Source organism: Camelus ferus, chromosome 5, assembly GCF_009834535.1.
Source record: "Camelus ferus isolate YT-003-E chromosome 5, BCGSAC_Cfer_1.0, whole genome shotgun sequence".
Taxonomy (NCBI): Eukaryota; Metazoa; Chordata; class Mammalia; order Artiodactyla; family Camelidae; genus Camelus; species Camelus ferus.
Genome location: NC_045700.1, coordinates 83,779,563 through 83,806,699, shown reverse-complemented (window position 1 = coordinate 83,806,699; position 27,137 = coordinate 83,779,563). Strand labels below are relative to the sequence as shown.

The following is a 27,137-nucleotide window of genomic DNA, read 5'->3' as shown; positions in this document are numbered from 1 at the left end:
TTTTAAGGTGCTTGGACATTAACATGGTCTAAAGACTGGTTCATGGTCATACTTGCATCTGAGAGGTCACTCCACATGCTGAGGGGAGGATGGATTTGAAGGTCATAAGAGTAGATGGAAGGAGATTAATGAGACAGTTGGTGTGAGTGTGCAAAATAAAGAGATGCAGGCTTGAACTGAGGGAATGTTTCCAGCAATGCTGGACATGTAAAATCACAGGTGCCCAGGGTAGAACAAAAATCTTCACTCAGTGAATAAAAGCACAAACCATGGCTCCCTGGAGAACTAGACCCTTCTCGTTACTCCATCAGAGATGGGAAGACCTAACGGACATGAACTGTTTTAAGTTGGCTGCCTTTATTTTGTGGCTTTTCTGTTTCACATCTCCCTATGTGAAGGCAGATCACTCAAATGTTTTGGTTTAAAAGTCCTGCTTTTTGGATCTACTAAGCTCATGAAAAAAATAAGAGAAAAGAAGCCACTTGTAGGGGGAGAGTATAGCTCAATTGGTAGAGTGCATGCTTGGCGTACACAAGGTCCTGGGTTCAATCCCCAGTACCTCCTCTCAAAGTAAATAAGTAAACCTAATTACCTCCCACCCTTCCTCTGCCAAAATAAATAAATAAATAAATACAGGGAAAAAAAAAGCCCCACTTATATTGGTAAATAACCTAGGACTTACATAGCTTGTAGCCAGTATTTTAGGAGATAATTAAGAATCTTATATGAAATATTATGTGACAGCTTCTTCAATACTAGGTAAATTTTAGTATATGACTTCTAAGGTATATACTAGAATTTATTGGGGTGAAAAAAATATCGTATGCTTCATTACCATAGACCTGATCATACAACTGGTTATATTAAGGTCCCTGAATTAACCAGTACAAAAGGTAAAACACATATTTGATAGAACTATAGAATAGCCTGGTACCCTCATAGAATTAAAATTGATTTTTCATATATTATTTTTAAATGATATAGCACTCCTTAAAACTTGTATTTTTTGTGGACTATGTATTCCTTAGAAACAGTTAATAAAACAAGGTCACAGACTATGTGGACACAGCTGAGGGGGAGGTACCACACAGCAAATTCTCCATGTTTCTGGTTAATGCTGGGAAAGCCAGCTCCAAAATACATAAAGGGAGAGAAAATAGAAATCGTCTTATATTTTCGGGTGGAAGGTGCTTTTGTGGTTATATTTGAGTATAGTTATCTCTAACGATCGTGACTAGGAGCTGTGACTATAAAGTTAGGGCATCACTTTGGGTTTAAGGAGCTTGTCTCAAGTGTATGTGAAGGGCGAGCCTTAGCAAGACGACCCCTCCTCATTTTGTCTTCGCGTGCTGCTGTGGTTAGAGGAAGAATTCCAGTGCCTTCCTGAAAGCCATTCTGCAACATGAAAGATCGTGTGTGGCATGAGAGGCGTAAGCACGAAGTAAATTCTGCCATGAATGATCTTGGAAAGTGAGAACTACAGCACCGGCCCTACAGACGGACCCCTGGGTTGAATTCTCTGTGCTTCCTATTGTCTTTATCAAATAAAAGCCAAGTCTGGATTTAGGCCAGGACAGCCTGTGTTTGAAAGGACTATTGCAGAGGTGGGGGGGATGGCACTATTGCCATCAGGAGACCTCTCTGATCATAAGATTTGTGAGTGTTCACTGATGAGGCAGAAAAGGTTTTTCTTTCAAGGGAGGGATGACCATGGCTGGAAAGATGTTCCTGGGGTGTGCGGAGGTGGAGAGACAGTAGATCAGAGATGATTTAGCCTGAGGTCAGCTTGTTCTCAGGAGGGGTGGTGTGCTGGCTGGAGTGAGGATGGGTCAAAGCTCATGGGCGCAGTCTGGCGATGGAGAGAAGCTTAACCAAAGTTTGGTCAAATCAAGGTAGCAGGAGTTTTGTCCAGTTTGGCCAGTGGGGACAGAGTTCAAACCATTAATAAGACAAAGAATGGGACTCGGTGGGTCCATGACTGGCCTTGTCACAGGTAAACAAGGGTCTTTACCTGTGAGTCCTATCTAACTGTCTGGGGAAGGAAGTCTCCTTGTAGTAAATTATTCCTAAAACACAAAAGTGTGGGGAGATTGTCTTCATGGTTTCTGTTTTCCAGGAGCACAGGGCTCAGGTAAAATTCAACAGGGTCACTTTCTTTCTTTTATTTTTAAGCCAAGAGTGTATTAAGAGCTTTGCCTCATCAGGTTTGGATTCTCAGGAGAAAATGTAGATTTAAAAAGGGATTCGGTGAAAGGACTTTAAGATAAACTCTGACAGTGGCAAACCCCTCAGGCTCTCAGACCAGCAGCAGCTGTGGGGTGGAGGACAAACTGAAGAGCTGGCGGGAACTTTCTGAGAAGCCGACACAAGGTGAAGCCGGGACTTCCAGCACTGAGTGAAAATGAGCAACCTTTCCTTTAAAACTAAAAGAAAAAACCCCAGTGGTCCAGCCTTTGCTGAGTGTTTAAATGCCTTTCAGTGCTGCTCAGCTCTATCCAGTGTACCTTACAATGACTAGTTATCCAATTGTTTTTCTTTGAACTTTCCTAAGGGGTGCATTTTCCCATCCACACATATTCTCTCTACATCTACCATCTACATTCTAGCCTGTTGAGCCTTTTTCAGAGACTCTTCATTTGCTTCATTTGCTTTATTTTGGGCCTGACACAGTACGATGAAGGAAGAAGAGGGCTGGATTGAGAGGGAGGTCTGGGTGTTATTAATATCCCTGTCCTCACTTCCATCTTATGTAAATGTAGGTATTAATATCTTACGAGCATGATGTTGGATTCAGATAAGAATACATTTGGAAGCGCTATGCCATCTGTGGAGTTGTCTGCTTTTTAAAAAAATGTTATTTTTAGAAATAATAATTGACTCGTGGAACTTCTTTCTTATTTACATCCTCCTGACATCACATTTTAGATACAGATAAGCTACGGAACTGTGAAATTAAATTGACATTTTATGGCAAGACAAGAAAAATTTAAACAAAAAAATTTCTCTGCCCTCTGGTCTCCTCTCTCGCCCCACCATACATTGTGTGTCTGCACTGATGCATCAACCCAAACTGTCCCCATCAGCACAAATACCTGCTCAACTGTAAAAAGCAATAATCTCACAGCAATAGTAAGATTCTTAAAGACAACATTCCTTCTTGATCTTGTAAGGGGCCACATGGCGTGTAGATCTGGATGATGTAAACTGTCAATAATATGTCATTTGATGTACAGCACTCTGGCTCAAAAATCTTACATAACTGCGCCCTGATGTCTAACGAGTAGAGCGGTGCTCAGAGCCTTCTGAGATACTCTTCCCGGGTGATAATCCTCAGATTTGGCTCAGGTCAAATTTTCTATTTCTTTCATAGATCGACTGATTTATTTTTTGTTCGCAAGACCTAATTCTACAGATTTTTATGCCCAGCTGCTCTCACAGTGGAGATGGAGAGCTGGCGTGAGACCAGTTACCCTCTTGTACAATCTCATCATTTTAAGAAGCAAGTGCATTTTCACCTTCATTTAACTTTTTTCAGACTTGGCTGTGGAGCACCTCGATGTAGTTTAGGGAACAAGGTATTACTGGTGGTAACTACTGAATTATGCTCACAGTTACAAGACCACCAAAGGACAAAAACTCCAAGTGAAGACCTAAGTTTGAATCTGTAAAAATACAGGATTCAGAAGCTGTTTTAGGAGATGCCTTCAGAGGGTTACTATGCTCGTCTTCTTGCTTGGATCAACCTGTAGTGTTTAAATACACATAAGCCCCGAATTTCAGGTTGCAAAGGATGAAAAATGCCCAGGTGACCACAAAAGACTATTGAATATTGTCTAGGTTTGATTTGGGTGTCCCTTCACCTTGGGTTTTCTAGGAGAATTTCTACCACAAAAACTGTTCCACTTACCAACAAAATTTCCGAACCCTATGCATGACACTTTATATTTTAATCTTAAAGGTAACACACTAAAAAGTCTCTAGGTGGATTTCTACCTCTTTTACAAATGTTCCTTAAAATATATTCCTCATGAATATATATATATTTATAAGGTTACACAAAATTAACAGCCATAAGAGAGCTAGATAATAGATCAGCACAACCTTAAACATCCTTTTAGGCAGCAAAGACGTCTTAAATAAAGACAGGCACCTGGTTTCCTGAAACTCAGGCTCTTGACAGAGTTTTAATGATTTAATCCTTTCAGTGTTAAGGGAACACCTTTTTGATTGTCCCATAGAGGAAATAGTCTAGCATTCTTTGTATTAATAGACTTTTTTTTTTCTAAGCATAAAACCCAGCCCTATACATTCGAAAAGGTTTCTACAGTACAAATTTAGGGTTAAATTTCTGAATCGAGCCCCAGTAGGCAAAAGCCTCAAAGAACACGTAGCTTGTTTGGAATGCTTACCCAAGTCAGTGAGCCCCCTGATCTTTTTCTTTTTCTTTTTTTTTTAAATGAATTCTCATGAAACAGCCCAGTTGTGGTCTTTGTTGGCTAAAGAAAAATGGAACTGTTCAGTCCATCCCCTTGTGTCCATTCTTTCTAGCTAAATATTTCCCCCAATTATGTACACGAACACTGAAAACTACTCAGCCTTTATCTCACGTAGCCTGGGTTTAAGACGCCCTTGTGGGGGGCGTGGTCAGGCTGAGATGGGCTCAAGTCTGCTGGCAGCCCCTTCGCAGGTGTTCAATCCAGACTTTAACCTTCTCCTTTGACTGCACCTTCTATTATAGCCTAAGAAAGAAATCAGCTCTCCTATTTCACTCATTTAGCCTTTATTTGTGGGCCAGTGTTAGTTTAAAAAGAAGTCAGATTACTGCTGCTCATAAGTTGCTAATTTCCAAATTAAAGAGTTTTGGGAAAAACCTTCAGAATATCGCTTCTTAACCCCTAGAGTCAAATTGCTACGTATTTGAAAAACATTTTCAAATTGAACAAAACATTTTTTTCCCTTCTGATTTCAGTGCCTGTGAATGCCAGAAGAAATTTAATTTCAAAAGGAACAAAAACATAACATCTTTTTCTAGTTAAATCTGAGCATATGCAATGCAAACAATGGATTTATATGCATGCACGCACAACACACGCATGAGCGCGCACACACACGGAAGCTCAGAGGAAGACTGTGTTCTTGATGTTTACCATTGCCATTTGTCTGGACTAGGAGAGCCCTGAACCCTCACCAAACCCCACTGTCCCTTGGTTTTCATTTGCAAGGCCAAGCGATTCCTAGTGACTCGGAACTGTTGGTCCATCCAATGAAGGGTTTAAGGACTTTTTTTCAGAGAAATGCTAACTTTTGTTCCTCAAAGGAACCCCAGGAAGTCTGGAAGGAGCAAACCCAGTCAAGCTGTGTGGGGATCACCTGGAGGAAATTGGAGAGAACTGAATGCATGGTTGAAGGCAGAACATATGATTATAAAAGATGGAATATCTGAAACCAAAAACAAACTCATGGACATAGAAAAAAACTATGGTTACCAAAGGGGAAAGGGTGTGGGAGGGATAAATTAGGAGTTTGGGATTAACAGAGACACATTATTACACATAAAATAGATAAACAAGGACCTACTGTATAGCACAGGGAACTATATTCAGTGTCTTGTAATAACCTAAAATGGAAAAGAATCTGAAAACAAAAACTATGTATGTATGTATATGTGTAGCTGAATCGCTTTGCTGTACACCTGAAACTAACTTTGTAAATCAACTACACTTCAATACAAAATTAAATTTAAAAAATTAAAAGTTATATAATTTAAAAGCCAAAAAAAAAAAGATGGAATATCCTAAAATATGCATCACCATCAATATTTTTATAACTGTAAAACTTTGAAAATAAGAGGGGCCCTGAGGTCATTTTGTTCAAATCCACATTTCATAGATGGTCAAACTGAGGCCAGAGATAAATGCACTTGGCTAGTTGCTAGTAAACTCTGGACTGATTGATTGCCCACCTGTAATAGAGAGCAGTTCTGAGCCCATCCCAGCCTGGCCATGCCCCCCGCGGAGGTGTCTCCCTCTCTCTTACTAAAATACATGCTATTTAAAAGAAACTGAGATGGAGTAATTCTCACTTGGCCTAGAATCCAAGTCTCCTAATTCTTAAAGTAACTCAACTGCCCTTTGATTCAACTATTCCTTTTAGGTTAAAAGATTCATGAGTCATCCTCAGCCTCATTCTCCTCTTTGTCTTAGGCATGCGTCATCAATGCCACATCACGTTTAATGTTCTATCCAACCATCTCTCACAAAGTAGCTTATAAACTGTATCCTGTGATCAAACAGGGCACAGGCAGGCAGGCAGGCAAATAGATGGAAAAGGTGAATCACCCTCAAGTCAATAATGAGGTAGGATTTAGGAAACGTTTCCTTCTTCTTGTTTCAATTTTATTAATACAGCTCATTACTTGTAAAATGAAAAATAAAAATTGAGCACATTTAATACACAAAAAAGCTGGAGTATATTTAACACCATTAAAAGAAAAGGCTAATGCAGAGCGCAGTGGCTCGTAGCCAGGATTCTGGAATCAGACAGTCCTGGGTTCAAATCCTGACTCTGCTCCCCACTGACTTGGCTGCCCTTTCACGTTGTTTCCTCACCTTTAAAATGAGAATGTTAATCGTGTCTACCCCTCACTCCCTAATGTTTACAGGGTCCACAGCCCCGTGTCCAGCACCCAGTCGGGATGCAGTAAAATGGACACGGCTGTGTTGAGAGCTGCTGTCATCCTGAGGACTGGTACAGAGGCTCTGCTCACCTGAGGAAGAGTCAAACCCTGCCAGCACAGTCACCTGTGGCTTATCGTTATGATTTTACAATGCTCTTTATTCATAAGCGGTTCTACTGTGGCTCCTTGGAAATTATATATTCGCTTCTCCTCACCAGGGCCATGATAAGGGCACATGATCTGAACTCAGCCCAGCACGGAGAGCGCTGGGGCTGGGCCTCGGGCACCAGGCGGTGGCCGGCACCACTGCGGGAGGCAGGAGGCCAGAGAGAGAGGGTGCCCTGGGTCAGGGTGCGGCCAGGAGGCCTCAGTTTCCCAGATCAACCCTCCGATGGCTGAGGCCCAACTCCCTGCAAGCGAACACAATGCCTCCCGGCCACCATGCCCACGGAGGCTCTGGCACCAAAGGGTGTGACTGGCATCTGGCAGCTGGGCCGGAAGGAAAGGAATGGAAGTCAAAGGCTGTTGTTTGCCCTGGGAAGGAGGGGCTGCAAAAGGTGCCTCTGGGGAAGCCCCAGGGCTGCACTGGTGAAAAGGGGAGGGAAGAGGAGAGATGACGGCCATTAGGTTAACAAGACTGGGTTTGTCTGGTAATTCTCAAGTTTCCAGAAAATTCCAGGGGCCACAATAAAGTGTGGCCTCTCTAGCTGTAAACTGGCAGAGCACTTAGCTGATTAAAAAAAAAAAAAAAAAAAGCTTTTCTTCCCTTTCCTGGCCTAGGGGACACTTCCTAATCCTCCAGAGCCATAGGAGAGCTGCTGAGGGGTGCAAGGCCACTCACCCCTCCACCAGGTGCCCCTCAGACAAGGACAGTCCCATCAGGTCAAATCCCCACCTTTCGTGGGATAAAGGCCAAGTTGACCCTCACTCCTCCTTTTACACTTGGCTGCTTTGCAAAATAGGATAAGGGAGTTGGGTGTGGGCCTGGCCATGACCAGCCTGCAGGATCAGCAGCCCTTCCCTACTCCCTGCCCCAAACGAAGTTACCAAAGCCCTTCTCCTGTAATGCCCCAGCCTTCCGGGGATGTAGCCAGTCTGGGACACAGTTGGACACAGTTGAGGGGGGACTCAAGGGACCACAGCTCAGAGAACTGGAAGGCAAGTGTTTGGGGAATCTGTGACATGTGTCTGCTGTGCAGATGAGGCTGTGATAATAAATGGAGGCTTTGAAACCAAACAGGCCAAGCACATTTCTGAATAACTGGATGTGGGGACGGGGTGGTGGGGGGAGTAGAGTTTAGCCATTTGAGGCAAGATGGTGCAGCGGAAAGGAATGGATGGGGTTGGGAGATCGACGTGAACAGTACCTGACCTGCTCACTGGATGTGTCCCCTTGGGTCAGTCACTTAACCTCTCACCTGTGAAGTGGAGTTCTTGAATACAAAGCACCTGGCACGTAGAGGAGGCCCAGAAGCAGCTACTAGAATCATATCCATTCAAAAAGGCAGCTTTGCAAATAGAACCGACTGGTTAAACAATAAATAGAGCGCTGTTAAGAAGGCCCCCACCCCGCCCCCGCCAAGGCCTATTGATTAGCTCATTCTCTTTTGTTTGTTTGTATGTTTTTTTTTTTTAACAAATGAATGAGAGAATCTGGGACAAAGGGCAGTCCTGAAAGGTGCTATGTAAAGACCCCTAGGGACTGACTTGCCTGCAGGCAGCCCTCACCTCCCAGCCTGACCCCAGCTGAATTCAGAGTAAAAGTGAACTCCTTGGTTTCTGGACTGGATGTGACTTGGCAAATGGTATGTGCTTTTCCTGATAAGACATTCAAAGCTACGATAAAACCAAAGGGAGAGAAGGACTAACGGCATATCCGAACTCCATATGCAATGTTTAATTTCTTTTTTTCTTTTCTTTTCTTTTTTTTTTTTTTTTTTTTTGCATCATCTTAGCAGATCAAACTAACTTCATCCTTACAGATAACCTGCCTCCGGACTCCTGGTGTTTCAAACAATTTCATGCCTAGCTAAGCTTTAAATTAATCACACATCCAAGAAAGAGATGAAGTAAGCAAAGCGTCTAGAAGTGGTACTTGGGGGGTTGCTGGTCTCTATCTGGGAGGATTACAGTTCTGCTCAATCAAAATATAACAAAATCCAAACCCAAATCAAAACCCGACATTGCAGTCTTAGGGGGATGAGAACAGGGATGGTAGTTGGAGCGGGGTGGGCAGTTAGGGAAAAATGAGGCCACACATTCATCATTGAAAAAGTCGGGGGCACAGATCATTTTTCAGGTAATGATGGTGTAATGATGGAGATCCAAATCTGCTGAGTCCTGTTCTCAGGTTTGTTTTTTAATTTTTTAAACCTTACACTAAACGCCAAAACATTTCCTGATTGTGCTTTAAAAACCGAACCAATACAGTTTGCATAACAAACTCCCGAGAGACATTTACTTAATATTTAACTAAGGCTAAATTACAAGATTCTACTTCAGAGGAACTGGGCAGAATCTCTGACGCCTACTTCTATTTCATTCAATGCAAGTTAGCAAGGGTTACAATCTGGCCATTGTTGAATACTTTTCAAGACTCATTAATCTCAACCAAGAACCAATTTAACAAGCAGGGCAATCTCTTGAAGTGAACGGTGGTAGTGGTTTAGACAGAGGATTAGGAGATAATCACATTAAAAGTCATCTTCTAGCACTAAAATTGACCCCAGTCTAGGGGTTGTGAATTACAGGGACGAGGCAGGCTGCTCTCCTCCCCGCTCTTCGCAGGTCTCACATACTCCCGGTGACACAGCCAGATGGCAGCCTGCCCACATCCAAAGAGACAGCACTGCATGTTACCACAAGGCTGCTTCTTAACCAATTTATGGGGCTGTTTATAGAATAATACCCTAGGCTCTACTGCAGTTAGACCCTCGATTGTAGGTACAATTAAAATGTAAATTTTAGGTATGTTTTGTGCTTGTAGTTATCATCTAGCTAGCTTTCAGTGATCAGTGTGAGAGATGTGGAATTCACCATTTTCAACTCAAGCCCTCCAACATAAGTTAATTTGACTCGGAAGAGCAGGAACGGAAGGGCCTGCCAAAAGGAATCTTCTGCTGTTACGACTTCCTTCTCGCCAGGATTTTGCTTGTACCAGAAAAATGTAATCTAGATTCACCGAGCAATTCAGCATCTCCTTTTAAAGCGTTCCTTTGATCGTGTGGAACACAAAACAGCAGACCATCTAACAGTTTATTTAGCAGTGGATTTGATATGCATTTCAAACCTACTGTTGAATATTGAGGGGTTCACAACACAGACAAAATGTATAAAACCACATTAGCATTCCATCTGCGAAAGAGATGACGTGCTTTTTTTTTTTTTAATGTTCTCCTGCCCAGCATTTTCCCTTTGCCTTCTTACTCCGTGTCATGGATGGATCTCTTAAGCGTCCCACAGCGAACACAGAAAGAGTCCTGACCATGTGATATGCTTCCAGCCATTCTCTAGCAGGAATCTTTTCATTTTGAAGACAGGGATGCCTGGGGCCAGAATCTTGAGGTGCCCTGAGCAAAGTTTTACTGCTGGGATCACAGTCCAAGTCTCTTGATATTTCAACTGCGCCCACGGCTCTGTGGCTCAATTAATTGTCTACCCCCACCTCCAACACAGCTGCTTGGACCAAATACAGTCAGCGTTGCACTGGCCACAGAAGGGTGGAGTTGTGCTACACGATGTGCTGGGTCAGAGTGTCTTGGAGCTCTGAACTAGAAGAGCTAGGAAGTTACTGGCTGGCAACAGGAGCTGGAGAAGCAGGTAAGGGGAGTCACTGCTTAATTGCAACAGAAACCAAGCTTTTTACTGGCATCAGCTCCTGTGAGGTTTTGGTTTCTACGGGATTCCTCGTAACCTCACAACAAATCCCCCCTTTCCTGAGCGACGTTGAGTGGGTCTCTGTTTCTAGACACTAACAAACCCACTATAAACATCAGCCTGGTGTTCCTTTCATGGTATTTCAGGACCAGGAACCTCTAACCAAACCTCAAAGCTGCTGATGGAGGTGGAAGCAATGCCCCTACACGTACACTCCTTGATGCCGTTCAGGGAAATCATCCAAAGCCGAGTTAAAGTGGATGGAGGGAACTTAAAAAAAAGGGCCATGAATTATTAGGAGGGAAATTAACTCTGCCTGGAGACTCTCAGAAGCAACCAGGGCCTTCAATATAATCAGAAAAACTGTAAGAACGCTTTGGATAGGATGACAATTACTTAAAAATAACCACACATGGGTTAGAATGGTGGAGACTCTTATCTTTCGGTGTTAGGGAAAAGAAGTGTTTACAAATGGACGAAAAGAGGCAAGGGGAAACTCATAAGGACAAATTTTAACTTTATCGGAGTCCAGGCAGCAAAAATCAGGTTTTCTAAGGGCTGGTTGCCCCTGAGTAAGCTATTTTATGGCCAGAGAAACTGTAGGCCAGAAAGATTAAGTGCCTGAGGACAGGAGTCCCAAATTCAAATGACTTAAAGGGGCCATGGAGGTCACAAAAAGTAAGACAACAGGAAGTGGTAAGTTCTGTACTTAAATAAAGTGAACACCCCACATAAAAGCACTGAAATTCAATTTTAAAGGATTTCTTAGGTCACTGTTGATACCATAAATTTGTCTACTGTTTCTCAAAATCTTGAACTTCTAAAAAATCTTTTTATAGTATATAAAGACACATTGCCCTTGAGACATGGAAAATCAATAGTTCAACACCATTTCATGTTAACAACTGGTGAAAATCAATTTAAAAAAATGAAAGCCCCTTTAAAATATTCTCCAAAGGCAGACAATTCACAAAAGAGCTAACACAAATGGCTGATAGAAGTCTGAAAAGTATTTTTATCTTCACTAAAAATATGAGATGAAGATTAACTGAGATACCATTTTTCATTGGTTTGATCAGCAATGGTTAAAAAATGAGGAGACACAAAGTTTAGGAGGAAGAGTCAAAATACTCACACAGCTGATGGGGTTACTGATAGCAAACAGTATTTCTAGGGGAATAATTTAGCAACATGCGTCACTATCCTTAACGATTCTATCAATCTTATGTGTCAGGAGGTTTCCTCTCTTAGGAATAAGTCTATGATGCCCTAGCAAATAATGTCATTTCGTTTTAGTTTGGTCAAGTCAAAGTTTAAAGACAAATTCATGATTCAACTTTAGACTAGGCCGTCATCTGCAGTCTATCTGTATTCCTCCTATTTTGATTTTAGCTACATTTCCTATTTTTTTTTTGAGTCTCATCTTGAATGCCATGCAATATCTATGAAAAGAGGCAAGATATAAATATCATAAGAATAGAGAAAATGAGGGTTCCATGGATCACTTGTGGTACCAATATTTGCATTGCTATTTTACAAAACAGAGAATAACTTCATTTAGCAAAAAGTGAGATTTTGCCTAATGTTACGAAGCTGAACGTCATGCAGTTTCAATGAAATTGTCTCTAACCTTTTTAAGGCATAAGCAATATTCTTTTAAAGCTTTTCTTTTCTTTTTTGGTGGGGCTGTCATCACACCAAAATGGAAGCCAAGTGATCAGATAATTACTCAGTTGGACAATGACTTCTTCTGAAGCACCATCTGCAACATCTCTTTAAGAGTATCTGCTTAATAACCCATTCATGGCTTTTTTTTCCCCAGTGTCAAAGATTCTGTTGAGTCCAATGACAGGGTAGAAACCTTGATAAGTGACAGAGGAAGAAAATACCTCATGGATGTTTTTCAGCTAACTTAACAAAAGCTTATCTATGTTTTCTGTGATAAAATACCTTTGACTTGTTAAGAAAGGTTTACAGAAGACACTTAAGCAGTAGATAGAGTGAATAAATGCCATTCAGGCAAATCTGAAACACAATCATATAGCAAATGTGCAATGAAAGAGAACTCTGGGAAAGCTGTTTTAATGCTTAAAGCCTTGGTTTTAACATCTCTTAAAAAAAAAAAATGACAGTGAAATGCCATTCAAGTCCTTAGCTGTGTTCTAAGAAACAACGATAGTGGCCTTCTCTAGCACAGGAGGCCTTAGGGGACAGGATCAAATCCACTTAACCCAATGTGACCCTTTCTACATGTCAGTTTCCTGATCTGTAAAATGGGCTGGAAATTATCACTTCTCAGGATTGCTGGCAGGATTAAATGAGATTAAAATATGTAAAGCAATATTACTGTGAGTGGCATATACACTAAGGGCTCAACATATAATATGCCTTATTATTATTTGAAGTATTATTATCCCAATCTATAAAATGATGAAAATGATACTAACCCATTGTTATGAAGATCCAATAAAAAAATGATCATAGATGCCAATAAAAGATGTACAACAGATCAGAGGAACAATTACGATTGTGATGAGAAAGTGGTTAGTGTAACCATAAACTCTGCCAAGCTACTTCAGGCAGTATGACTCACCCCTAATATGACAAATTATTTTTAAAAGCAATAAAACCTGTTGAAATTTCATCCAATGACAACTGTCAAATTAATATAAAATTTGACGAGAGGTCTGGCATTATTGAACACAGTTGCCTGCCAAAGAATTTTGGGTGAGATAAGATGTTTAAAGTTAGGCGATTTTAAGCTCTACCCCTTATATAACTATATAAGTAGTAAATTATATATAAGTATAAGAAATAACATCTCTTTATCCTCGCCTCTTGAAGAGGCAGCCACTAATTTGGGGATATCCCTTACAGGAGAGAGGCTACCTCAGCACGAAGCTGCTTACCCAGAAGAATCTCACCCATCTCCACCCCTCCTTCCCTCCCGACTCCCAACACCATCAGGAATTTTCCTTCCCTTCACCCACCTTCAACACTGGAGCCAGCCAAGCCTCTCCCGCTATTATCTCAGCAGCAGAGCACAGAGCAACCACATTCCCACCTCTCAACCCAGCGGCTCCCCCACCTCTCTCAATCCCCCAACCTCTCTACCTGCCCAACCCAACTCCCAACCTCAACCTCCAACTCTCTCTACCCACCCCCAAACTCTACACCCACCTCTCTAACCTCTACCTCTCCCCTCTCTCAACAGCTACCTGTCCCCTGCCCCACCTCTACCCTCTAACCTTCTCTCTTCTTCCCTCCATTCCTGGAACCACACTGCTGCACCGATACAGAGCATGGGTACCTTGTGGACCTGGCCATTCACCCATTTGGGGTTTGTTTGTTTCTTTGTTTGTTTATTATTAGAGGAAGTACTGGGGATTGAACCCAGGACCTTGTGCATGCTAAGTGTGCACTCTACTGCTTGAGCTATACCCTCCCCAACAATTTGCCCATTTTAAAAAGTAAGTAACAGGTCGCTAAAGCTCAGGACAAATTGCCTGCTCAGAGGTTGCTCCTTCCTCTCTCAGGGAAAGATTTTATTTGCCCACTCTCTGACAAAAGACTGGTAATCTTACCTCAAATAGGAAATCCTTTGAGCGCTTTGAAATATGGACCCCAAAGTGAAAAACAACAACCCATAATGACAGTCAGAGTCTTCTAACCACTGCCTCCCATTGGGTCTAAAGATCTTCCCAGCCCCTCAGGAAACATTTCCCACCCTCAGTAGGCAAGATAGTTGGTCTTGAGCTGACCATACACAGTATAAGATAGTCCCAGGTCACTGTAAGTATTTTGCATCATTTGCCCCACTCGACCACCAAAGTTGGATTTTTCTTTTCCTAATCTCAGAAAATAAGTGACAGGGAAAGAAACTCAAGCATCATGGGTCTTGGGTGGATTTTCACATTCTAAGACTGGAAGGAGTGCTGCTCTCTGTTCCCTCTCTCTCCTTCCCCGACCCCAGATGCTCCGGTGGACGGCACCGCTGAGCTCTGCAGGAACGGAGGCCGCTTCAGGTAAGAGAGGAACGACTGCACTGACGTTCGTCCTGTGCAAGATGCACATGCTTTTGCAGATTGTCGGATCACACTTTTAGACAGAAGCTAGATTTCTGAATTCATGGCCAAATAATCCTAGCCATAAGCCCTCAGGACTTAGCTGATCTTCAGGCTAGAGGCTTCAAACCAGGCCTCGGACGTTTGGACTTCAAGCATTCTTTGTTCAGTTGGCATATAAAGCGTTTAGAGTATAAGCCTACATTTAAAAACTGGGAGATTTCACGTGGAAGATAGATCTGTATAACTGATTCACTATGCTATACATCAGAAATTATCACAACGTTGTAAATAAACCGACTATAGTTCTATTAAAAAAAGAAACAGACATGATGACTCTGGCCCATTTTTCCTCACATGGTCACAGGTGGAGGCGAGGCGCAGAGCCCCAGGTGCCCCTCTGCCCTCACCCACCTTCTGACCCCTCGCAGCACTTCACAGTTTATTTCTCTCCCCTGCCTCTGGGGACATTTACGCTCACGACTGCTGATCGAGGCCCCTCTCACATGTCCTACAAATGAGAAGAATGAAGGCCCAGTGGTGCAGCCACAGCTCCTCTGGGCAGAGCTGCACCAGAACTCTGATCCTTTTATACACAACCAACTGCCTCTGAAGCTCTGTTTTCAGGATGGAATCTTGAGTGAAGGAAACAGCCCTGCTGGCAGCCTTGTGCCTGAAGCCCCTCTCCAGGCTCAACAATCTTTGACCTTAGAACTGGTCGATCTTTAAGACTCCTCAGCCCTCCTGGGCTCGTCACCAAGCATCACCACGCTCACAGTCCCCTGCGAGCCCTCCCAAACACCACGCCCAAGCTTCACGCACACACCCTGCACGTCTTCACAATGATTCTGGGAGATGCATGTTCTTAACACCATTTTACAGATGAGGACGGCGTGGCTCAGGCGGGGCCCACAGACAGACACAGTGGCTGAGCTGCACTTGAACCCAGGCCCGTCTGATCCCAGGGCCGGTAAGCTGGCAGCCTGCCTTGCTGCTTTGCAAATATCCACCATCTCCCCCAATTAAAAAAAAAAAAAAAATTCAGAACTTACTTGATCCAGAACAAAGGTAAATGATAGGATTCCAAACAAAACATCCAAGGGGCTCCACCTGTCTACCTGGAACTGTCCCTGGGGTTTTGTGTCTGCGCCAGCTGCCCTACCACCCTAGAAGCTCCCTCGAGGAAGCCGTCCTGCCTTTTATGCTTATCTGTCTCCAACGCATACAGAGGAGTCACTTAATACTACTTGGAATCATTAGTCCACAGCTTCTAGTTTCAGTTTGTGATCAAATTTTACCAGAAGGGTCCTCCTGGTAGGATACATTTTACGCACCTTCAAGGGTTCTCAGGAAGGTCCTTTCTCTGCGTATCCTATCTCCCCCCTCCTTATGTTCACCTATAGCTTTTTAATATTTCCTTTTATTTTTCCAAAGTAAACCAGGTAAAATTTCAACTCTAAAGTGATTTTCTTTTAAAGGGAGCATATATGCAGAGTACCTGAATATCAAAGCAGGTAGCTGTTGTAGAAGTAATGATTTGTAATAGCAATACTTACAACCCATACGATGACCAGTCTTTTGGATAAATAAGTATCAATATTCCAGTGAGTGAACGGAAGAAACGTGATGTAGAACACTTCTTGACCCATAGCGGCTGAAAACCTGAACAGGTAATAGTAGAAATAATTCTTCACAACGTACTTCTGTACATAAGCCTAGAAGACAAAAGTTAGAGGACCCTGTAAGTTCATTGAACAGGTCACTACGAGGCAAGTTTTACAAACCTCTACCTACAACTCATGAGGTTCCAATGGCCAAGGCTGCCTCCTCTCCCCTTACATAGTTAAACTGTATCATTACCATCAGTATACACCGTTACTGAACATCTATCAACCCCAAAGTGTCCACACAAACACAGATGATGCCAGTGCTTCATAAAATTAAATCAGTAACATCCAAGACAGAAATACCAGGGGAAGACACAAAAGAGCCAAAACCTTTCTCCTGTGCCCACAGAAGGCTAGAAACTGCAGGGAAGTGAGCTCTGTTAGACACTGTGTGGTAGGCAGAAGAATGTCGGCAGAAGATTGTCCCCAAAGATGTCCACAACTCAATCCTTAGAACCTGCAAATATACTTCCTCACATGGCAAAAGGGACTTTGCAGATGTAATTAATGATTTCAAGATCAAGAGGTTATCCTGGATGAGGTGGGTGAGTTCACTGTGATGACAAAGATCTTGAAAAATCTGTACACCTGAAACTATGTTGTAAACCAACTACACTTCAATTTAAAAAAAAATGATCGATAGCTTGGTGGCATTTACATGAGTATGCATATTTATCAAAAGTCATTAAACCATACATTTACATGTGTGCATTTTATTGGATGTAAATTACACCTCAAATACAGTGGATTTGAAAATATATATATGGAGGCGGAAGAGTCGAGAGTCAGAAAGCGATTTGAAGATGCTCCACTGTTGGCTTTGAGGATGGAGGAAGGAGCCACGGGTCACAGAATGCAGGAAGCCCCTAGAAACGGGAAAAAGTGAGGGAAAGCATTCTCCCCTTGAGGCTCCGGAAGGAACGCAGGTCTGCTGATGCCTTGATTTTAGCCAAATAAGAACTGTTTCAGACTTCTGGCCTCCACATATTCTGTATCCACAGAATAAATTTGTGTCATTTTAAGCCACTGCGTTTCTGGTGATTTGTAAGAGATAACTGATCTGAAGCCTTTAGAAAAATCACTTGTTGATGAACATTTGTAATTTACCTTTTTAGTGGGATTAGTCAAGCCAACCCACTGCAGTGATGGTGTAAGAAACACAGCAAGTACACACAGGGCCTGCTAAAATGCACTCCCATTTTCTGTCATCCTTTTCCACCTTCTTAGTCTGTTTAGTAGGCAGGCAGCAAGAAAACCAAGAAAGACTGAAGTGAGTTAAAACAGGCCTAAGCAGACAATCTATTTAAAAATATGGTTTAAAGGGGGGAGGGTATAGCTCAGTGGTAGAGCGCATGCTTAGCATGCATGAGGTCCTGGGTTCAGCCCCCAGTACCACTATTTAAATATATAAATAAATAAATCTAATTACCCACCCGCAAAAAAAAAAATTAACAACAACAAAAATATGATTTATGTCCTTCAATCATGACATAATAGTAATGAATGAAAAACATGAACACTGTCATCCTGCTAAATAAATCTAAAACGTAGAGTTTTAATGCTCCTGATGGTAGCCATAACCTTTATAAAGATAAAGTCAAAGTAAAACACCAACATGGAAAATGGGGAGGAGAAAAGGCAGCCCCATCACACAGGACACTACGTGCAGACTCTTGTAGGTCTGGATTTCTGTTTTGTTTTACACAAAGTCTGAGGTCCTTGAGTCCTGGGGGAATTCAGAGAATAAGTTAAATGTGTTTGGCAAATATTCATTCTGTGCCGAGGATGACTCAGTCCATGCTGGGTGCCAAGAATATTCAGGTGAACCAGGCCTGATGCCTGGAGGTGGTAGGTAGGTACCAAAAAGTGTAAATTGAGGGAATTCATTTTTAAAGGACCAGCATTGTCTTGGAAGCCTTGAAAAAGGCCGAGTGCTTTTTATACTTAAGCGGAAAAAAAAGATGACCTTGGAAATTGCAGGAATATTAACTGTATTTGACACTGCTGGCTGCCTACCAAGCACACATTGCTTTCTTTCTCTTCTGTAAGGGGTTCCCGATTTTATGATTTTATTCCAGCATCTCTACCTCCCCTACAGAGCCCTGTGACTCAGGGGAGGTTGACATTGCCCTTGGCTCCAGAGGAACATCTGGATTCATGGGTGAGCTAGAAGTTCATCTCTCTTCCAGGATAAACTTTACTTCTGAGTGAATTCAGAGGAGAATGGCAATAGATCTGTCCTAAAAAGACAATGTTGCACAAAACGAATTAAATAAGGAATGTGTAATTCCGCCTCTCTGCCAAGGTATTATACTATGGCTGGATTTGCAAAACAAGGTCAAGGCACTGTGATGAATGAATTAGTGACCAACCCCTCCCTCCCTCCTTCTCCCTGTCTCTCATAATCGAATCTGAGGACTGATCTCTGCACGTTCTCTTTTACAAATGTACATCCAACAGGCCCGACCTTGGGGCAAACCCTGTGAAGACACCTTTTTTACGTAAAGATGGGTTATTATAATACACCAGCTACCAGGAACACCTGGTAATCTCTCCTGCTTTGAAGCTTTATGAGAAATACTTTTGCCAAACTTTGACAAGGCTCAGCTCCTCCCTCATGTCATTTCATGGTGCCCAAGTGTTGTATGACATTATAAAGACTCAGTGACAACCATTTCCCTCCCTAGAGATCTAACTGAAACCAAGTTCAATATCTTCATCCTAGTAAATAATTGAAAAGACTGTTAAAGATGACAGCAAACTGCTTTAGTGTTACCTATTGCTAATTAATATCTTTAGACATGCTTTTTATAATCTCTTAGGAACTCTTTTTTTTTGAGTGTAGAGCTAAATATTCTCTAAATCTTCTTAGAGACAAAAAGCAAAGATGAAATTAAAAATATCAGCACATATATAGGCTTGCCAAAGGATTTTTTTTAAGATAACATGTCTGTATATGTAATTAAATGGCTTGAGAGCCAATACTTCTGCCAAATCCTTAGGAATTATATGTACCCAAATAAAGCAGTTAAGTACTTGTCTTTTCAGAATAAGAATCTAGGTTTCCCTTGTAGGAAATCTCAATGTGTATTATTTCAATATATTTTTGGCAATAACAAGAATTTCAGCTCCAGTGCATGTGTTGGTCCCACCGGGAATAATTCGAGGGAGAAGAAGCTGGGGTTAAAAATAGCAATGGTAGGTAAAGTGAATGGCAGATAAGAAGTGATAAAGCTGAAAGACAGGGAATCAAGACCCAGAACAAAACACCTACATTCTATAGAATCGGCCACTCACAAGGGGTTGAGAGCCCAGGCAGTGGGGCCGTGTTTCTGGGGCATGGACTCAGAAGGCAGGGGTTAGCAGCTAATTTTTTTCAACAAAAAGATCAGGAAAGCACTGAATATTCAGATGGGTGGAGCACTCCTTTTAGAATTAAAATGCTTCTTAGTAAGTCAGTCATCTGTCTCAAAGCCAAACAGAGACGTTTCCAGTAAATGAGATGATAAGATGGAAATTACCCACAGAACCCGCAGAGTTAATACTAACTGCAAAGTGTCACTGATACCCTCATTTGTATATTTTATTTACTGGTTTATTTTCCTGAAAGTTGAAAACAAAATGTTTCCCCAAGTGGGGGAAAAAGCCAAACAAAACTCATGATCTCAGTCTCCCAGTGCCATCTTTCCCTTTTGGTTATAAATTTCTCAAGTGCACATTCTCCTAAAATGGGGATTTTGGTAACTAAACCTTTGCGTGGGGGAAGAGCTGCTCTATTTTGCTGGTGCCGGAGTATTCCACGTTCTCTGCAAGGCTGCCTTCAATGCATAACTAAATCAGGACAGAGGGAGCCATGCAGACTGACTGTGGGATGAAGACGAAAAGGCTGTGAATGTGACTTCTTGACTCAGCTCCTCCCCCTAACAGCTGAACTGTGTTTTGTTCTCTAAACACACAAGGAGCCCTAAATGCAAAGGAAATTTGGCCAGGTCAGCGCCACTGGCTGTAATGAGGGCTGACCCAGACAGCAGAGGAGAGAATGCCCAGCAGACTTGGCATCTGGCCCGGCTTTTGAGCTTTCAAAGGGAGAATACAAGAAACAGCTTTTAGCCAAAACAATGTGTGCCCTTGGGGAAGTCAGTTAGCCTTTCTCAACCTCAATGGCCTCGGGTGCAAAGGGTGGAGTAGGGTTTGGTCAGCTGCTTTTTAATATACCAAACCAAAATTGAAGTAGGGAAAGGCCCATTACATAGTGTTACTCCAGGACCTATTAGATAAAATAAGATTGAAAGTCTGTGCTAATTGTTTGAAAGTGATGAGGGGCCCAGGGAACCCCTATTTCAGGCCAGGCCAACCCCCAAACCCCAAGTTTTTCTCTGGAATATCCCCTCAGAGCAGTTCAGTAATCAGTTTGAAAACCACTGACTTGAATCTCTACCAGACCTCACATACCACCTTCAGCCTTGAGCACACAGGCTAGAGGCATTCTCACCTCGAGGGCTTTAAAGGACTTGATACACTCTAGGCCAAATGTCATTGCAAGGTCATATTATGTATCTCCATTTTTTTTTTTTTCCTGATTAGAATTGTAAACGTAGGTATTCTTCCAAAGGTCAAGTTTGAGATCTGCGCTAACTCAACAGAGGCAGAAGGAGTTCTGTCTGGGAGGGTGATGTCTGTAGCTCCAAGCAGTGCACTTTAATTAGAAGCAAGTAGAAGGAATTCATTCTCTAGGACTGAGAGAGATCAAATCTACGCACAGTACAGCCCAGTCTCACTTAAAAATAATTTTAAGGCTCAAGGCTCTTTTATAGAACACAGCAAACAGCAGCACTGCCTTCACCCTGGCTTTGCTTCAGGGAAGTTTTACAGCTGGATGAAACAGAAGCAGGGGAGCCCAGCGGGGGAGGGCATAGCTCAGTGGTAGAGTTCTCGCCTGGCATGCGCAAGGTCCTGGGTTCGATCCCTAGTACCTCTATTAGATAAATAGATAAATGAGTAAATAAATCTGGTTCCCGCCCCCTAATAAAATAAATTTTACAAAAGAAGAAGAAGCAGGTGAGTCCAGAGTGAACAGATCCAGAGAGAAGAGCCCGGGAAGAGGGGCAGAGCTGGTGGTAGGAACACGGACTCTGGAGGGAGTGTGTTGGACTGACGTCATGCTGCTCCAACACTCACTATCTCACACCAATGACACAACTTCCCAGGGCCTCAGTTTCCCCTTCTGCAAATGGGAATAATAATAGTATATACCCCATAGGGATGTTAGGATGATTAAATCAGAGGTTCTTGGTGGTGTGTGCAAAGCCCTCAGGTCAGAGCCTGGCAGAGAAACATTGGACTAAGACCTAGTTGGTGGCCATGAATGTCCTGAAAGGCAGTAGACTCGGGACTGAGACTCTACATTGCCTTGCTCTCTGACTCTCTTGCTCTGCATAAACTCATCCAGAATTTCTAATCTAGAGCCTAGAGATTACGAAGGGCAAATCTAAGCAACGTGATGCCTCTTTCAACAGAGCCTACACTTCACAAGGTTCTGGTCCTGCTACCTCTCTCTGAGAGACAAGGATTTGGTTGGCATGCCATTACACACAGAGAGATGGAATATTTGTAACATAAACACCATAAGCTGTTGTACGACACCAACTAGCATGTTAACACACCAATTACAAACCAAGCGATGCCCAATGTTTTTAAAAAGATTTTTAAATGGCAAATCTTTCCTAGACAGTGGCCATGTCTACATAGACCATTTTCACTGTTTACACTTTAATGATGGAAGACTGACAATAAACAAGATGATTTCATTTCTCACCAAATGCTATGATGAGATTAAAACAGGATCAAGTGATAATCAAGTGGCATGTGTATGTTGGGGGATGCTCTCCAAGGAAGAGTCATTTGAGCCGAGCCCAGGATGGGGAGATGAGTTGGTTCCTTTGGGGTCTGTGGGTTAGCAGGAACCAGGCTTGTGTGCTGAGACACGGTGGGTGAAAAAGAGAGGGACATGGGAGATGAAGTTAAGAGTAGGCGCTAGATCAAGCCACGGTTTGGGATCTAGGCTGGAAGTAAATCCCTGGAAGATTTCAATTAAGAGCATGATTTTGAACTCTGGCAAGACTAAAACAAATTTTGGCTCAGAAACAGTGGGCAGAAGCCCTTCTTTAATTCCTTTGTCTTTTAATTTCTTCAGCTTAGGGGAGAAAAAGCATTAACCAGCAGGGCTGAACTTAAAAGCCACTGCGGGAGGAGCCCCGTTGTTCGCCCGCTGATACAGACACATGTTTTCTTGAATTTACGTCTCTTTACTAATATGCTCCCTTCACTTTTAATTACTCTTATTTATTTAGTTTTTAAGTTTAGGAAATCAGAACTTTCCAACGTGTAAAGAAAATTAAATGATGATAACTTAGGACACCTAAGGAAGACTGACAGTGTCCCTTGAAGGGGAGATTAGAAGGACCGAGAATGTACAAGGGCGTCCCCTTTCATCTTGCAGTCCAGATAGGATTACGAGCTGGGTGATCTGAGATGTCTGCTCAGAGCTCGGGCGATTAAAATTTCAGGATGGTGAGACTGAAAGTCAATAAAATGGAAGGACAACTTCTTTGAATAAAAGAGCTTGAAAGGGAGTTGCACGCTAATCACTTTCATCTGCTTCGCTGGCATTTGCTGAGATCCCTCCGTCTGGGTCCAAGACCAAGAGGGAGGCTGGGAAGGGCTGAACCGAATGTGGCTTTTATTTACAGCAGAGTTTTCATTGTAGCCTTTTCCGCAATTAGAGCTTTGTTTTCCTACTGATCATCCATCGGGTAGCAGCTCCTCCTCTCAATGTCTGACACCTTCTTTTTCTTTTCATCAAGGACCAGCTCTCACACTGGGCACCACCAGAACGGGTGAACCAGGATGAGGACTGCAAAATTCTTTGCTCTAGGGCGGCAGCGATGCCCCACCTGAATCTAGAAATGGAACTTACAACTCGATATAACCCAGCCTCATCATCACTGTTAGAGCTCTGTGCCCAAACACACAATATCTGCTGAGGAAGAAATCTAGGGATGGGGTGGTGGGTAGGACAGCCATTTACAGAGACTAGGGACGTGGCCTCTGCTGGGAGAATTCCCTCCACGGGCAATAAATGTGACAGGAGTCGAACAGAAAGAACTGTTCCCATTTTTAGAGAGGGTGGGAGAACCAGCTGCCCTCTAAATTCTCAAAATGTCTTAAGAACTTGAATGTTTTTCAAAACATTTTGGATCCACTAAAACCTGAAACACATTGTGTCAAACATTCTTCCACTTAATCGTTAAGCCCTTGTGTGTTCAGGGGGATTTTTGGTGCAGATGTTTCTGATTCATTTATATTAACTTATCAAAATGACATTTGGAAGAGCCAGAGGATGTTCAAGAAAGAGTCTTATAAACTTGGGTTCATTCGTTTTAATCCAGGAATTCCATCCCCTGCCCCAAAGCACATCCTCAGAATTCAGAACTTGGAAGAGTTCATTCAGTTCTACTCTAACCTGGCAGCATGAACTCTCAGCCATTCCTAGTGCCCTTCAAAAAGCATGATCTAAAGCCTTAAAAGGCACCACCCAAAAACGGGCAAACAGGGTAAAAGGTATAAACTTCTTTCTAGTAATAAAATAAATAAGTCATGGGGATGTACCACATGGTGACTATAGTAAATAATACCATAACTGCATATGTGAAAGTTGCTAAGAGAGTAAAACAACACAAGAAAAAAATTCTGTAACTATGTATGGCGACGGGTATTAACCAGATTTATTGTGGTAATCACTTTGCAATACAGACAAATATCCAAAGACTATGTTGTACACCTGAGTTAATATAATGTTCTCTGTCCCTTATACCTCAATTAATTTTTGTCTTCCTTTTTAAAAAGGCACCACCAAAATGTAAGAAAGCTATTCAGGTACATAGAAGTTTTCTCCTTGGTGACTTTTTACATACAAAGATTTAAAAACAAGCATCTAAATCAAAGACAAAGCTGAAGTCTGACTAGTTTGCCAACTAAAGTCAAGGAGATTTTATCCAAAAGCTGTCCTGCTTCCATCCTATGTGTTAATCTGGGCTCTACATGGACACAAAAGCTTTAGCTTGGAGTTTTCTTTATCCAAGGTCATTGTGTTAGTAGATGTGCATGTACATGGAGAAGAAGGAGGAAGCAGAAAGCTATCTTTGTGCCTCTCCATCCTCACTTCTTAAATCCAGCCTCTGCTTTTCAGAGGTCTCAAGGAATCCAAGATGGTAAAGGTACTTCAGAAAGATTTCCCTTTCTTGATCCCTCTCCCCCTCTCCCCAGGGCACTGTCATGGGGCGTGGCGGTGGGCATCAGAGGCAAAGCAGGGAGGGGACAGATCACGGAGGGACAGACGGAAGGGGGAGGACATTCTGCTGAGAGGGTCTCCCTCCCTCCACACTTCTAAGCCTTGTCTACTCAGCACACTCTTGGGAAGTTTCATCAATTTCCGTCACGTTTTCAAACCATAGTTCCCTCTGGAAGGCTAGCTCTGAGCAAGTTTAAAGCCACTGGTCACAAAAACAAACTTAGGAAAAGCTTTGAAAATTGTGTGCACACACATAAAAGAAGATTAATAAGAAAGCCATGCTGGGTCAGAACAATGGTCCTTCCCACCCAGCCTACCTCTGGCCCCTGATTTCCTTGTGCCCTGTGGATGCTGCTCTTGCTTTAGTTTGTTCCCACTTTTAATTTTTTTAGTTAAATGTTTGGGCATTTTTATATTGCTTTTTTCCCCCGGATTATCTGATTGTCATGTGTTATTTTTCTGTTGAACACAGTTCACTCCAGAACACGTGGGGGTTTGAATACTCTGTAAAGACAAAGTAAATTACCCATTATCCCAACCCTGACTCAGCCCCTCTGAATATCTACAATGGTCTCTCTCCGCTCCTATGCCCAAGTGTGATGGCCTGTATTTTCACAAGACTGAGATTCCACTGAATCTTAAAATTTTGTGTTATTTATTATATTCTGAGCATTTCCCGAGGGCCTTAAACATTATTTTAGATCATGATTTTGGTCAAGCTTGAGCATTTAATTTTTGGTTCCACCTTTATGCACTCCGTCACTTTCTCACTCACCCATTCTCGTGGCAGATCCCAGCGCAGACCAGGACCACAAACATGTCCGCAGGTCAGGTGAGCAGGAGCCTTATCACCCAAGAAACCTCTTATCACAGTTCCCACCCACTCCCGCTGGAGCTCCCAGAGGTACCAGTCCACGGATGCTGTCGCACCTGAAGTCACTTATGTAAGCCGCATCATACCACGCCTGACCCACAGTATGTGCTCAACAAATGGTAGTTGTATTTGCATGGTTTTTGTTAACAGTGTAAGTAATAAAGTGTCAGGAGTGTCTAGTTATAGTAGAGCACAGAGGAGGGAAAGAAGATTTAAAAAACAAGGACATCACAGAGGGAGAAAAGCAAGCTGTCCTGGAAGAAGACTGGAACTGTGACAAAAAGAGAAAGTGAAGAGGGACATCCCAGCTGAAGGGAACAGCATGCGGAGAGGTATGGAAGCAGCAAGGCACAGTGTTCCCAGCACAGGACACAGTCCAGTACAACTAAGTGTAAGGTACATAGCAGGGGGGTTGTACGTAGCAAGCCTAGCAGGGAAAACCAGAGCCAGAGCCAGGAGTCCTGAAGGTGGTAATGACGAGGTTGCGTTCACCATGTGGGTAATGGGGAGCCACTGAGTGTCTGAGCTGGGAAGGGACGTAATCAGAGACGTGCTCTAAGCTTGCATTCTTGTCATTTCTCTGTGATTTCCCATCTTTTTCAGATTGAAGTGTATCTAAGGAGAGGTCACAGACATGCTGCAACACCTCTGTGAAACCACTTCTCGTGCTGAGCGCTTAGAGGGTCTTGCACACAGCCTGCCTCAGCCTTCCACAGCCTTGCAGCCCGGGTGAGCCTCCTACGCTCCATTTTACATCCGTAATAAAAGCCGGGTGCTCCCAGGGCCTCCGTGGGCCATCATGGAAGATGAGGGAAGCTTGGTTTCTGTTTCTGGCCTCGGCTTTGCCATGTGGGATCTGATGATACAGTTATTTAGCAAGAAACCACAGGAACAAAAACAATTTGATGAAACCCAGAAAAAGTGAGTTCTTTCATGGAAGGCAAGGCAATGCCGCAGGCTGTGCAGAGACCCACCCTGAACAAACCCTCGTGCTCCGGGCTTCAGCTCTGTCACCCAGCGACGCATGTGTCAGATGCCTCCTCCGCAAATGGGGACCACGGTTCCTGCACCAAAGGACACAGAACTCACTGCGAATACCCAAGTGGGGAAAATGTGGTTCTCATTTCTCTTCATGGAACACAATTTCCAGAAAGCGCTATGTGACCAGAACTGATGATCCTGATGCATCAGAGATGGTCAGAGAGACATGGGTTTGCAGCCCTGATAAGGAAGGGAACCAGACCAAGTTATACAACAAGGTGTCTCTGCCTGCTTCCAGGAGGTGCTGATGAAGCAGGGAGAGCACGGACCGGAAGGTCGAGGAGAGGAAAAGAAAGTTTGGGGTCCTCTCAGCCCTCATTTCAGAATGGTAGACAGAGGTCCATATATGCAAAGCCTTGCCCAGTGCTACACACACACCCCCCACACACACACACAGGCACACACATGCTTCCTTCCCCCATCCCCCCCTTCTATGCTGGGATGGAAACCTGCCATACTAAACCACACAAGTGGAAGTCACAAGTCCTTGACTCATTGTCTGAAATGGAGGCTACTCTGGTTAAAATAATTTCATCATCATCCATGTCCTGATCCTTTAGAGTGTGGTCCCCTGACCCAAAGCATGGGC

General features: G+C 42.9%; 1 protein-coding gene across 1 annotated transcript in view; it reads right to left on the bottom strand.

The window, feature by feature from the left end:
* Positions 1–27,137, bottom strand: part of SGPP2 (sphingosine-1-phosphate phosphatase 2) — a 98,731-nt gene that overhangs the window by 47,026 nt on the left and 24,568 nt on the right. The window contains exon 2 of the mRNA XM_032480340.1: positions 16,173–16,331. Coding sequence (XP_032336231.1) covers positions 16,173–16,331 — 159 coding nt within the window. The remainder of the gene's footprint in view (positions 1–16,172; positions 16,332–27,137) is intronic.